At 42.2% G+C, this 14,844-nt stretch overlaps 2 protein-coding genes across 2 annotated transcripts; one reads left to right on the plus strand and one right to left on the minus strand.

Annotated features, from left to right (window-relative positions):
• The first annotated feature begins 1,029 nt into the window (after nucleotides 1–1,029).
• On the plus strand, nucleotides 1,030–2,026 carry LOC112865286 (olfactory receptor 51I2-like). The gene has a single exon (XM_025928333.2). It carries the CDS (start codon nucleotides 1,030–1,032, stop codon nucleotides 1,975–1,977), a length of 948 nt encoding a protein of 315 aa, XP_025784118.1. The 3' UTR covers nucleotides 1,978–2,026.
• A 5,271-nt stretch (nucleotides 2,027–7,297) lies between these two features.
• Nucleotides 7,298–8,263, minus strand: LOC147576710 (olfactory receptor 51Q1-like). The gene has a single exon (XM_086679425.1). It carries the CDS (start codon nucleotides 8,249–8,251, stop codon nucleotides 7,298–7,300), a length of 954 nt encoding a protein of 317 aa, XP_086535551.1. The 5' UTR covers nucleotides 8,252–8,263.
• Nucleotides 8,264–14,844: the final 6,581 nt, after the last annotated feature.

Below are 14,844 nucleotides of genomic sequence, written 5' to 3' on the forward strand. Positions count from 1 at the left end.
AACCCCTGTCTCATTTTCATGCAAAACGTTTTTTTCCCTGAGCAGAGTGGGGACACATGGAGGTTAGCACTGTCCTCGGTTATCCTTGGTGTCCTTGTTTTCTCAGATCTACACTGGCAGAGCTGAAATGCAATTCTTTCTAATGACTCCATCCTAGATCCTGAGGTTTACTCTCTCTCATCTCCATAGGGAAATGGAAACATCACTACCAGGAGACCCTGCGCATCTAAGCCATAACTTACATTCTGTGGATACTGATTCAGGCTTTTGGTATACGACTTAATCTTCCTCTCTGGGTCTTATTGTCTCCCTAAGAGTAAAAGAGTTTATATTTATTCAGCGTTTTATATGCCATACAATATTGTGTTCACCAACAACCACATGAGGCAAATATATTTTTATCCCTAATTTACAAATGGACACACTGAAACTTGGGAAGGTTAAGTTACCTGTTCAAGGTCACACTTGAGAGTAAGCCGAGCTTTAACTGGGCTTCCAACTGAGGTGTGATAGAATCCACATATAGAGCTCTAAAACACTGAACATATGATCTTAATTTTCCCATTTATTTCTTATACACAAATAAAAGTATCATTAATATCTCCACTTGACAAGTAAAAAACAAAAACCAAACAAGTAAACAAAAACCCCTTTAGATCAGAATATAAATAAACTGTCCGTATCACACATCTAGTAACTGGCTGAGTATGGATTTTGACAGGCTTGATTTATTCTAGTATTTTGCTCTTAATTTTTAAGCTATGCTGTCTCTCATAAGATCAGCCAGCCTCAAATATCTCTTTTACATGTAAAATTTAAGGATTCTAGAGGTCAGGGAAATAGGAGGTGAGAGGAATGTCTGTTATGTTTTTACCCGGGATGATGTAGATGTTTCCAGTTTCCCCCACTTCCTTCCATATCCTTCCTTCAGCGTTTGCAGTGGACTGTGAAGGCAGAAGACCTTCAGGAGGAAGTTAATTGCATTTTTTTTTCAAATGTAGGTGAAGGCTTACCTCTGCTGTTGGTGACATGGGAGCTGAAAGCAATGGAAGTCTTGACCTATCCGTCTTCCTGACTGGCATCCCAGGATTGGAGGCCCAACATGGCTGGCTTTCCATTCCTTTCTTCACTGTGTATATTGTGGCCATTGTGGGTAACAACCTAATCATGGCAGCAGTGCAGGCAGACCCTGCCCTACACGAGCCCATGTACTTGTTTCTCTCCATGTTGGCTGTGACAGAGGTGGGTGTTTCTGTGTCTACACTGCCCACTGTCATGGGTATTCTTTGGTTTGATGCCCGCCAGATTGACTTGGATGGCTGCCTGGCTCAGATGTTCTTCATCCACACTTTCTCCTGCATGGAATCAGGGGTCCTGTTGGCCATGAGTTATGACCGTTTTGTAGCCATCTACAATCCACTGCGATATACAGCCATCCTAACCCTGCCACGTATCATTTGCATGGGTCTGGGCATCACACTGAAGAGTGTGACGCTCATGGCCCCACTTCCAGTCCTTTTGAAACAACTGCCCTATTGCCACACCAATGTACTCTCCCATTCCTACTGCCTCCACTCAGACCTGATCCAGCTGCCTTGTGCTGATACGAAGCTCAGTAGCATCCTGGGTTTGGCCATTGTCCTGGCCACTTTTGGGCTGGACTCACTGCTTATCATTGTCTCTTATGTGCTGATTCTTTACACGGTGCTGGGCATTGCTTCTGGGGAGGGACGGCGGAAGGCCCTCAACACGTGTGTGTCACATATCTGTGCAGTGCTCATGTACTACGTGCCCATGATTGGTGTGTCTGTGATGCATCGTGCTGCCAAGCATGCCTCACCCCTGGTCCACACACTCATGTCTAGCGTCTACCTCTTTGTGCCTCCTGTGCTCAACCCCATCATCTACAGTGTGAAGACCAAGCCAATCCGACAGGGGATTTTCACCTTGTTCTCCTGCAAGAGGAAATTGCTCTGAATCCCTCCAATAGGGCAGAGACTTTGGGTCCATCTATAAACTGATGGTGTTTCTGCTGTGGGCCGGGCTGTACAGCAGACATTTAGTGGAGGAATAGGAATGAGGGATTCTAAGCATTGTCACAGGCTTGACCTTGGATCACAGGTGTTCTCCCTAGTCCTTTTTATTTCACAACTTGTCCACATGTGTGGGTCTCTGCATGTGTGTACATGCACGTCAGCTGTAATCAGTGTGAAGGCAGAGATAGTGAATTTCATTTTTTCATTTCCCCTCAAAAGTCCCAGCAAAAAGCCTGATAACTAGCAAGATAACAGTAAAGACTTGAGACCTAATCATGTTTGAATTGAGGTGAAACAAATTACTGCCTTTAATAGGTTAGGCAAGGATTAAGAATATACCCCAAGCAGGAGAGATCATCCTAGGAACATGCTTTTGAGTAAGGTGAGCATATTTTCTGGTTTGCCCCAGATAATCATGGTTTACACTTACTTTCCTCAGCATCATTATCAGTAGCATTCCCTTTCCCTCCCCCAAAATGTCCTTGTTTAAACAATACATTGTATGGGAGCTTATAAAGTAGCTTCCTTCCTGTCGTGGAAAGAATCAGACTCTCTGTACCACCATCTAAGGGCCTCCATCCTAAAAATTTATGTACTAGGAGACTCTGAGATTGAGGAACAGTTGATTAAATTCCCTCATTTTAGGCATAAAGTAAAATAGGGACAATCTCATAATGCCCAGGTTTTAGATCCTAAGACTCCTAGCAAAAGACCCAAATTCTCTCTAGTAGAATCTCAGACCCTATTTTTAGGGCTTAGTAGGTCTGGGGTACTGTACCTGGTTATTCCTGTTTTTCCTTCCTCCCTTCCCCTTAGCCTTCAGTAACCTCAGCATGCCATGTCATGGGAATATATATAAATGTTTGTTTATTTTGAGAGAGAGAGAATGTGTGTCCATGTGAGTGGGGGAAGGGCAGAGAGAGAGGGAGAGATAGGGAGAATCCCAAGTGGGCTCTATGCATCAGTGCAGAGCCTGATGTCGGGCTCACTCTCACGAACCCCGAGATCATGACCTGTGCCAAAGTCAAGAGTCTGACCGACTGAGCCCAGGCACCCCATGATGGGTCTATTCCTTGACCTTCCACCTCTTTCAGCCCTGTCAGCATGGGGCTCATTGGTCCCGCTTTATCTGCCTATGGCTCTCTAGGGTTTCCCAGAAACCTTTAGTCAAACGAGAAGGACCATTTTCACACTTCCTAAGGGACACAGGTCTTTGTGTAGAGTGGATTGACAGGGCTGGGTTGGTTGATCAGTAACTGGTCTCATGTTTTCAGTGTCTCTTACTTCTAGGCCTCCAATTACAATGCAAACGTTTTCCTCACCATAAACTATTCTTCTGGACTTCATCCGGCTCATCACGTTGTGGTGACCTTTTTGCCATGAATTACTAGATTACATGTCCACCAATGACAGCTTCTGTAAAGTCAAGGTGACTGGTTATTTCTTACAACTGCATACACATCTACAATTATCTTGAAATAAAAAGTTTTATTTTTAAAAGTATATGCAAAATACAAGCCCAAATTTTGTATTAGGTTTAACAAGCATACAATTCATCCGAACTTTGGAAACTCTGCTCTTCAAAACATGTTATTAAGAAAATGAAAAAGCAAACCAATGACGGGGATGATATTTACAATACGTATATCTCATAAAGGACTTGTATACAGGGTATAGGAAGACATTTTACAATATGATAAAATACAATGCAGTTAAAACCACAGTGAGGGGGCGCCTGGGTGGCGCAGTCGGTTGAGCGTCCGACTTCAGCCAGGTCACGATCTCGCGGTCCGTGAGTTCGAGCCCCGCGTCAGGCTCTGGTCTGATGGCTCAGAGCCTGGAGCCTATTTCCGATTCTGTGTGTCTCCCTCTCTCTCTGCCCCTCCTCCGTTCATGCTCTGTCTCTCTCTGTCCCAAAAATAAATAAACGTTGAAAAAAAAAAAAAAACCCACAGTGAGATAGTACTTAACAACCTAGCATGACTAACATTTAAGTGACTGACAGTGTTAAGTGTTAGCAAAGATGTCACGTATTGCTGGCGGAAATATAAAATAGCGTGAGTGCTTTGGCAAACGACATGGCAGGCACAGCTAGATATTTACACAGGAGAAGTGAAAGCATGTATTCACATAAAAAGTACACAGCATTGCTTTTTCGGAATAGCCCTAATATGAAACAAGCCAAATGCCCACCAGCAGGTGAATGGATATGCAAAATTGTGGATATCCATATGATGAAATATCACTCAGCAATAAAAGGGAACAAACTATCCTACACAGAGAGACATGAATGAACCTCAAAAACATGGGGAGCAAAAGCAGCCAGGCACAAAAGACTACTCTGGATAATTTCATTTATATGAAATTTTTATACGAAAAGGGTCAAGAATACCATCTTCTGAATTTTATGAAATACACACTTCTGTATCCCAATGGGACTCGTATAGTCGTTTAGATCCTGGGCAGTGAGTAACTTATGCAGAAACATGTAACATTAGCTAAAAAAAATTTTCAGAAAGCAAATCTATTTTGAATTCTTAAACATATCATGTGATTTCTTAAGTCATGAAGACCATACACATACATATATGCACACATACACAAATAACAGTTTTGTCTAGGGACAGGAAACAGAAAGCCTGAACAAAGAATAGGAGCAGAATTCTTCATTTAATCTTTTTTTTGGTTCCAGTTAAATATTGGCTGTTGTCTGAGGTTCTGGACATAGGTGGCCATAAAATTCAGTTGATAGAGAGCTCTCATTAAGAGATTACTTAAAAGGCAGAGATAATTCTCAACAGCCACTGCAAAGACATCATGCAGAGACACAAGCAACATAAGCCTGGCTGGGAGTCAATGCATGCCTTGTCTTCCATGACTTAGCCTACATTTTATAACCCAGACAGTCAGCCAGACCATTCACTGGTCATGGAAACACTTATTTTGCCCAAGAATTTCTCTTTGTGTTTCCAAACGCATGTCTCTTTATAACCGAAATACCTCTACTATCTTCTACAGTTGAACTTAATTTTATAGTTCTAGAAATACAGGCCACAGGTTGGAATAGTCGATTAGGGCAACTGTAACAAAGTGCCACAGACTTGGTGGCTGAAACAACAGAAACTTACTTTCTCACGACTCTGGAGGCCTTGCACAATTTCTCACCATACTGGTTTCCTTTGAGGCCTGTCTCCCCTGGCTTGTAGATGGCAATCTTCTCCCTCTGTCATCCCATCGCCTTCCCACCATGCTTGTGCTGATGTGTGTCTTACTTGCCTCTTCTTCGCAGGACACCAGCCATATTGCACTAAAACCCATCCTAATCTCATTTTAATTTAATTTCCTCTTTGAAGACCCTATCTTTACAGTCACATGCTAAGATACGGGGACTTAGGATTTCTAAATATGAATTTTCAGGGGACACAATTCAGCAATTCAGCCTATGACACTGATAGATCTCACTGTCCTGAATTGAATTTTGTTCTGTCACCTCCACCTCAAAAACCCACCCTCCCACCCGGGAAAGTCTTGAGAGGGAAATGGTAGCATCTGTGCATGTGGACAATTACCATTTAACCCCCCCTGATTCTTATTCTCATGGAGTTGAGAACACAGGTGCTTCCATAGATGTTCCTATTCACAATCCAGAGTGTAACTTTTTGGAAGGGAGATGGAGAAAACAATTCCTATAAACCTAGCACCCTGGTGATACAAGCCCATGTCTTCTACATACCACGTTTCATTGGAAATTCTCAGCCTTGTGAGCTGGATATTATTAGCCCAGTTTTAGAAATCCAAAAAATGAATTCAGAGAGTTTCATAATGGTCAAAATGTCACACAATTATTAATGAAAAAAAGAGATATTATTAAAGGTGTCATGTGACCCTCTTCAAAACCAGGCATAATCCCAAGACTCTTTCTCCCCTCATGATGTTTTGGGAAATTCTCAAGCCTGTAACTGTCCACTGAAAGAAAAGTCTTCTTTGATCCATATTCCTACCAATTTCTTTGACTTTTTTTTTTTAACATTTGGATTTCCTGGTCCTAATTTCCCCTGTTCTGAGATTGCACATGACACCCATTTTACAATTTATTTCCCTACGCCAGCTGATCTTTGTTCCTCTGGAGAAACATGCTAACTTTTAGGTTCTGGTAAAGAAAGTGGGAAAATAAGGGGGGGGGGGAAGGATATCGGTGGAGAAAGACATCCTTTCTCCACTTGCTCTCTGCCTTTTGCTTCCTAATCCTACCCTCCCCACTACACTCCTATTGAAGCCCTGCCTATGTTGATTCAAATCTAAGACAGTCCTCATACTGGCCACCTGCACTATGGGTTCAGTAATCAGAAGCTGTGACCACAGTTATAGCTGCCTTTCTGTGACCACAGTGATAGCTGATATTTCTGAGAGAGCCAACCTGGTTTCCACAAAATAATGATCAAGTAGGCCGTATTCTTTCTCTTGGAACCTTTTCCAGTACAGGATTCGCCAAAGGGAACTTTCCCCTGACAGTTTGAGCCATGTTAAGGACATTAAATTTTAAAAAACACAGTCTTCTCTGGTCAGAAAAATGAGTTCCTACTCCCCCAAATACTATCTGTAGACTTACTTGAAGTTTTAATTCTAAATATTAAAGGACCTGTCACAAGGTGAGAGTGTTATTCTAACTGTGGGAGACCTAAATATTCCACCCCAATCTTCTGCATGTGTTCATTTGACCTGCTGAAATCATGTTGATTAAATAAATCTGAATAGCTGAGCATCTTGATTTGCATCCATCCTCCCGGGAAGATTCACCACTTTTTTATTTTTTACTTTTTCGGGAGAAAGTTGGGGCGTGTCTATGAAGTAAGGTGAGCCAGGGCTGTGGAGCTAGAGTTTACCTGGATGCCTGAGTGGAGCTGCTTTAGCAATGGGTGGCAGAGGCAACAGTGAAGGGATTCCTTCAAATGTAAGTAACCAAGCCCATGGGAGAGAAGTATATCCAGAAAGGAGGATGAAATTTACATCTTAATTAATGAAGCTCACTCCACTGGCAAGTAAATGTTCTAGAATCTTATCAATTCAGATCTACATCTCTTTTAGGTAGGATATGTGCTGCTAGGTTCTCCAAAACAAAAATTTGCAAAAAGACAAGACAATGTCATACGGCCTTAACACAGGATGGCATATTGCTGTAAAGTCATCATTTCTCATTCTGACCATACCCTCCCCATAAGCCTGTGCCTCTAATTCCTGAGTAATTTAACAAATTCGTTATTTCATCTTAAGCACATATCTCTTTGGGAAAGGAGGCAGATAATTCCCTGACGGATCTGCTTAGTCTTGACACTGTAAATGATGGGGTTCATCACAGGCGGTGCCAACAGGTAGATATTGGCCATGATAACGTGGACCAGCGGAGAGGCATGCTTGGCAAATCGATGAGTCATGGATACTCCAACCATGGGAACATAAAGGACCAGAACAGCCAGCACGTGGGATAGACAGTTATTGAGGGCCCGGAACCGCTCAGTCCAGGAGGCTGTGCCCAAGATACTCTTCAGGATGAGTGTGTAGGAGAGCACAATGAGCAATGGGTCCATCACAATAATGAGCAAAACAAGAGCAAATCCATACCAGCTATTGACCCGGATGTCAGCACAGACGAGGCGGATCATATCCTGGTGGAGGCAATAGGAGTGAGAGAGAAGGTGGGAGCGGCAGAAGGGCAGGCGCTTGAGTAGGAAGAGGGAAGGGAGAACAGCCAGGACGCAGCGGCAAATGATGGCTAAGCCGATCTTGCCAATGACTTCACCGGTGAGGATGGAGGCATAATGCAGGGGGCGGCAGATGGCCACATAGCGATCAAAGGACATGGCCAACAACACAGAAGATTCCATAAAGGAGAATGTATGAATGAAAAATAACTGTGCAAAACACGCTTGAAAGCCGATCTCATCAGCATTGAACCAGAGGAGCTGCATGACTGTGGGCAGGGTGGTGAGGGTGAGGCCCAGGTCGGTCAGGGCCAGCATGGAGAGAAATAGGTACATGGGCTGGTGGAGGGATGGCTCCTTGCGGATGACCGTGAGAACGGTGGTGTTACCCATGATGGAGATGGTGTAGAGGCAGCAGAAGGGGATGGAGATCCAGATGTGGGAGGCCTCAAATCCAGGGATGCCGGTGAGGATGAAGTAGAAGGGTGCTTGGGTGCTGTTAGTCACCTTGGACATGACCGATGAAGGTAGCTTCGTGTTGCTTTGCTCAAAGAGAATCAGAAATATGAGAAACAATCTTTGTCTTTACCTCATTTGATCTAAAGTCTATTCAAACAAAGGTTCACAGTTGTTGAGTGTTAGGTAAGGACAGATTCAAGAGCTCCACTGTTACTGTTCCTCAGCCTGTCTCTGGATAGTTTGCTTCCACACCACTCAGATTCCCTCAATAACGCAACACAAATGAAATCATGCACTACCTCCTCGTTTATTTTTTACCGATTCTGTTTTCCCCAGTCCCTTTGAGTTCTCAGTGCCCTAGAATCTGCCTGTCATCCAGTCATATCATCAGTACTGTTCTCACAGTGACTGAAAATGAACTCGTACACACAAATGTCATGGCTAAAATCAGGTCCTTCTCTTTATTATCCGGTGTTTCCTTTCGATTTTGCCTTTGACTATTCTAACAGTATCCTCACCTGTTTCACCTGTTCTAAAGGTATCACCAAGTCTTTCTCTGTCATTTACTTTATCATATACTAAGATCGTTATTCTTCTTGATCAGCCTTCATTTCTCACCTGCCTTCTTTTTCTCATTACTTGATGTCTGTAACTAGGCTTTTCTTGATGCAGTATCCAAATATACCTGGAAGCCAAGGGCAGCGTGCACAGGAGAGGAGAGAGGGGAGAGCCCAGATGAGGACAACCACAGTCTATGGCAGGCACTCCTCTAAGGCAATTACCTACAATAGTTCTTTTCCACCCCTAGCAATAGCCATCACCCCTCCTTTTTTCCCTGAGCACCAAGAGAGTGTTATTTGTGATTTCTCCTGTGTGGTGGTGCCCACATCACTATCTGCAGCTTCTGCTTTTTCTGTTTGTCTCACAGAGTAGATCTCTTATAAGGTCCTGCCAATCTCTAGGCTGGAATGTAAGGTGTGTGGCAGGTCCCCTCAGGAGTACACGAAGAGGCATCTTGAGACCAGGGGTTCCACTGGGATGCCAAGAAGTCAGCTTTGTCCAAGAGGGTCTCTGTGCCCATGGTCCCTTCATAGAGCCCCAGGTGAAGACACCACACTGAAGTATTGTTCTTATGGCTTGTTGAATTAGATTAGAAACTACATGCGTGAGAAGCTTCCTCCTATCAGCATTAGAGGCTGGGGCAGAGTTTTTGGCAGGGGCCAGAGAGCTGCCGGTCAGAGGAATTTTGTCCACCACTTTCAAGGAGCATTCACCTGGCAGTGAATGTCTGGAAATACAGATAATTTTTTCTATTATGTTTATAAAATAAGTGAATGGTGAAAGCCATTTCAAACTGAAATAGGAAAGAAGATTAGTCACTTATTGGTCATTTGGTGACTCACTTCACTATTACATGAAACTAAATTTCAAATAGATTAAGTTATCAAAGTCAATCAGTAACAAGAAAAATAGAGAAAACCATGTAAGCATTTGCGTAGCTCATTGCAGAGGACTCTATCCTCAGGTGTAGTAGTCAAAAATGACAAAGGAAAAGATGAGTGGATGTGAGCACAAAAAATTAAGTCTTTAAAACAGAAAATAATGAAATTTAAAAACTTCTAAAAATATGTTTAAAAACCCTACCATAGAAGGAATTGATATTATACAGAAAAATGAAAAGATTTAATATTTATCAATACTAATACCACAATAGGTTACCAGGAAGGACTATGCATGACAAAGTTCACAACAAATGGAGAAACACGGCTACCAACAAGCATATTACAATAAGCTTTACAAGACAGGACATATCACGTCGTCTCCCCAGGAGTCCAGTAACGGAGAGTGAGATCATAGAATCAGTGTTTAAACCTTTCAAAATAGTCAGAGCTCTTTTTATGACAACATGCTGTGCAGATAAGGGCATAACCATGCAGAAATTTTCGTGCTTTCCTGATGGAAATGAAACATGTACAGGTTCTGGAACACAATATGACTACAATTGCCACCTCAGGGGTGACTGGGGCAACTGTTCAGGGGCAACTGGGGCAACTGGGGCAACTGCGTGGCTCAGTCGGTTGAGCCTCTGAGTTTTGATCTTGGCTCATGTCACAGGATCTTGTGTTTAGTGGTTCCACAGATCCATCTGGCATGGGGCTCTGCACTGACAGTATGGAGCCTGCTTGGATTCTCTCTCTCTCTCCCTATTTCTCTGCCCCCATATGTATCATGCATGCTGTGCACACATGCTGTAAATAAAATAAAATAAATAAATAAATAAATAAATAAATAAATAAATAAATATCATGCTTTAAGTCATATAATTCACTTATGGACAGAATGGTAAGGAAATCTGGACAGAATAATAAGGAAATCATTTTATTTTATTTTTTTTTAATTTTTTTTTTCAACGTGTTTTTTATTTATTTTTGGGACAGAGAGAGACAGAGCATGAACGGGGGAGGGGCAGAGACAGAGGGAGACACAGAATCGGAAACAGGCTCCAGGCTCGGAGCCATCAGCCCAGAGCCTGACGCAGGGCTCGAACTCACGGACCGCGAGATCGTGACCTGGCTGAAGCCGGACGCTTAACCGACTGCACCACCCAGGCGCCCCAAGGAAATCATTTTATTTTATTTTATTTTATTTTTTAATTTTTTTTTCAACATTTTACTTATTTTTGGGACAGAGAGAGACAGAGCATGAACGGGGGAGGGGCAGAGAGAGAGGGAGACACAGAATCGGAAACAGGCTCCAGGCTCTGCGCCATCAGCCCAGAGCCTGATGCGGGGCTCGAACTCACGGAGCGCGAGATCGTGACCTGGCTGAAGTCGGACGCTTAACCGACTGCGCCACCCAGGCGCCCCAAGGAAATCATTTTAAATGAGAATAACAATTTGGGATGCCTGGGTAGCTCAATCCGTTAGGCATCCAACTGTAGATTTCTACTCAGGTCATGATCTCATGGTTCGCAGAAATGAACCCGACATCAGGGTTCTGCACAGACAGCATGGAGCCTGCAAGGAATTTTGTCTCCCCTTCTCTCTTTGTCCCTCCCCTGTTTGTGCTCTCTCCGTCTGTCTCTGTCTGTCTCTCTCAAAATAAAAAATAAATGTAAAAAAATGAAACTACAATTTTATGCTAAAAATATGTTATTGGGGCGCCTGGGTGACGCAGTCGGTTAAGCGTCCGACTTCAGCCAGGTCACGATCTCGCGGTCCGTGAGTTGGAGCCCCGCGTCAGGCTCTGGGCTGATGGCTCGGAGCCTGGAGCCTGTTTCCGATGCTGTGTCTCCCTCTCTCTCTGCCCCTCCCCCGTTCATGCTTTGTTTCTCTCTGTCCCAAAAATAAATAAAAAACATTGAAAAAAAAATATGTTATTAAGCCTTAGAGGTAATGGTAAAAAAACAAAAGGGACCAAATGTGTGTGTGTGTGTGTGTATAAGTATGTATATAAGTCCTGTACGTATCATGATCAATAAAATAATAAATATTATGTGACCACATTTGTTTTCCAAAGATGATACTTTAAAATTTGAGTTATAATGTGATTTAAATAGCAATTTGCTTACTTGTGTGGTTCTGTGCTAAGAGCCTGTGGGAAGTTGGCACAGAGTTATGGAATGCTGCCTGAATGCAAATGTGTGCAGTGTGTGTGTGTGTGTGTGTGTGTGTGTCCAGGGTGGTGGTGGTGTATTCTCACTAGTACAGAGAGTGGTAGGTAATTAGTATAGTTTTAGACATCCTGAGTTCGAGGTGATGCTAAGCCATCCTGATAGAGATGACAATTCGGTCATCTCTAAAGATCCTGGGGAACAAGAGAATTTTAACTGGTGGATATAGATTTGAAGTTTTATGTACATTAGAGGTAATTGATGCCATGAGAGTCACTAAAATGGCTGGAGAAAAATAAGAGAAAAGGGGGGAAACAAGGGGTTCAGAGAGATTCCTGAAAATTGTGCCCTTTGACAACTGTGTGACGATGGGCATTTCACTTACTACTTTGAGCCCAAAAAAACCTAACTTTTACATTTATATAATGTTTCTTTCTCCTGGGGCTGGTGTCATGATTTAATTCCATGACTTGAATGATCCAGTTATCCATGGTTCCTTTCCCACTCCATTAATAACAATAACGATGATAAATAGCACCAAGAGCAGTGCTGAAGTAATGAGGAGCGACAAAGACAGATTTTGTGTTGAGCGTTTTTTTTTTGTTGTTGTTGTTTGTCTAAGCCTGTTATGATTATCTCCCTTTGGATAAAGGAAAGTTAGAGACACGGGAAACGTGTCATGTATGTTTTGAATGCTCTTCTGCAGGTACCAAAGCAGGTTGTCCTCAGCAGCAGATGATTGTTGTTATTCTAGTGTAGTTGTTCTTTGATTCCCAAATAAAAGTAAATGACATTTTAAGGCAAAGACATCTTTTCTAATAAGCTAGTCTTAAAGGTAAGTCAGGGGGAGTTACTGATTGTGATCCCACAACTTGAGAAAAGATGAGAGTGTAGCCCTTTGACAACTGATGTGGGCCACATCAGAAGTGAGTTGTACTCTGAAACCAGATTCAACTCACTGGTATCCTGCTTAAATATGGTGCGAAAACTGGGCCCCATGCTACTGATGACAATCCACCGAACGTAAGAACAGTAGTTGAGGCATACCTAATAGTTAGTAGGATACATATTTAAGAACTTATTACAGAGTCTTAAGAGGTTAAGGTTTTCCTAAAAGATTATAAATCTATATGCAGTTTTGAGACTGAATTCTCTCTATTCTTCAATTGTTTCTGGTACTGAGGACAATGTGTCACAATTATGTTGAGTGTCTGAGAGGTGAGAGGAGGGATTTAAAGCACAGGACATACCTCAGATCTACCAGGAGAGGTAGTGACATGGCCACACCCCTTCTGTGTATACACACATGTGGTTAATAGTTGAAAATAGCATAGAATAATGTACGTTAAGAAGAATCAGCACACAAAATGTAGTGTTTCTTTATTTACATTGAGATCTCCTTATCACAGCCCTGGTTCCTTACCCTTTACTGATACTGTTTACAGTTTTACTGAGAAAACTCCTTTATGTTCCTTTATCAAAGGTATTCTTGCAAACTTCAGGCAGTTTACAAGTGTTTTCTATTTAATATTCCTTAAAACGAGTTTATGGAGGTATAATTATGCACACTTTACAAATGAAGAACCTGCGATTGCAAAGAGTTAAACTTTCTCAGCTCATTTATTAGCAAGTCATGATGATAAATCAAAGGTACCCAACCCAGTAGGAGCAAGGTTTGAGCCAGCTAAGATGAAAACATCTAGTTATGAACAAATCTCTGTTGTTTCTATGCATTCACACTCTTAACATTCAAACTCTTGTTATGCTTATCTGCAGAGATGTTTGCTGTTTGTCCTGCCTGCATCTATTATCTTCTCGGAGCAGTAGTTTCTGTCTCTCTGAATCGTGATTCCACCATTGAGTTTCAGTGCACTCTGCATCAAAAGTCAGTTCAACAGTTTCTTAAACCCCTGAACTGACTTTCAGGGCAGAGTGCACTGAAACTCAACAGAAGACCATGGGGGAGGGGAAGAAAAAAAAAAAAGAGAGGGAGGGAGCCAAACCATAAAAGACTCTTAAAAACTGAGAACAATCAGAGGGTTGATGGGGGGTGGGAGGGAAGGGAGGGTGGATGATGGGTATTGAGGAGGGCACCTGTTGGGATGAGCACTGGGTGTTGTATTGAAACCAATTTGACATTAAATTTCATGTTGAAAATATCTAAATATAAAAAAAATTCTAAGTGATTAGAAAAAAAATATTTAAGTTGAAAAAACAAAACAAAACAAAACAAAAAACCAAGGTTCCTTCTCCAGTTTGGCTTTTGATATTTGCCACTGATCTTCGCAATGGGTTTTCTTTTTAAATTTAATCTGAGAAATTTAACAGAAACCCATGGGGGAGGGGAAGGAAAAAAAAAAGAGGTTAGAGTGGGAGAGAGCCAAAGCATAAGAGACTCTTAAAAACTGAGAACAAACTGAGGGTTGATGGGGGGTGGGAGGGAGGGGAGGGTGGGGGATGGGTATTGAGGAGGGCACCTTTTGGGATGAGCACTGGGTGTTGTATGGAAACCAATTTGACAATAAATTTCATGTATTGAAAATAAATAAATAAATAAATAAATTTAATTTTATTTTGTATTTTTTTGAGAGAGAGAGAGAGGGAAAGAAAGGGAACTAGCAGGGGAGAGGGCAGATCAAGAGGAGACACAGAATCTGAAGCAGGGTCTAGGCTCTGAGCTGTCAGCCCAGACATAGTGCTCGAACTTGTGAACCACGAGATCATGACCTGAGCTGATGTCTGACACTTGTTTGAGTGAGCCACCCAGGCACTCCTTAAATTATATTTTTAAATACTCTTTTTCTCAAAGTCATATGGTTAGTGAAGTATAATGTAGGGTAAAAGACTTTAGGAAAAATACCGTAGGTTTTTTAACTTCCAGTCAAGGAAGTATGATTTCTATTTATTTACAGCAGAAGCTTATACAATACTTATTCTTTCACCCATCTGTGGTACTTACACTTTTGATGGCAGTAGTACCTGCTCTTGACTCCTTATTATTAAATAAACTTCTTCCAGTAAACCTAAATTCCACTCA

The sequence above is a fragment of the Puma concolor genome, chromosome D1, assembly GCF_028749965.1.
Source record: "Puma concolor isolate L17-30 chromosome D1, mPumCon1.1.hap2, whole genome shotgun sequence".
NCBI classification, from domain to species: Eukaryota; Metazoa; Chordata; class Mammalia; order Carnivora; family Felidae; genus Puma; species Puma concolor.

Excerpts from the sequence above, each read along its gene's own strand:
- LOC112865286 (XM_025928333.2), top strand. The coding sequence starts at position 1,030 with ATGGGAGCTGAAAGCAATGGAAGTCTTGACCTATCCGTCTTCCTGACT.
- LOC147576710 (XM_086679425.1), bottom strand. The coding sequence starts at position 8,251 with ATGTCCAAGGTGACTAACAGCACCCAAGCACCCTTCTACTTCATCCTC.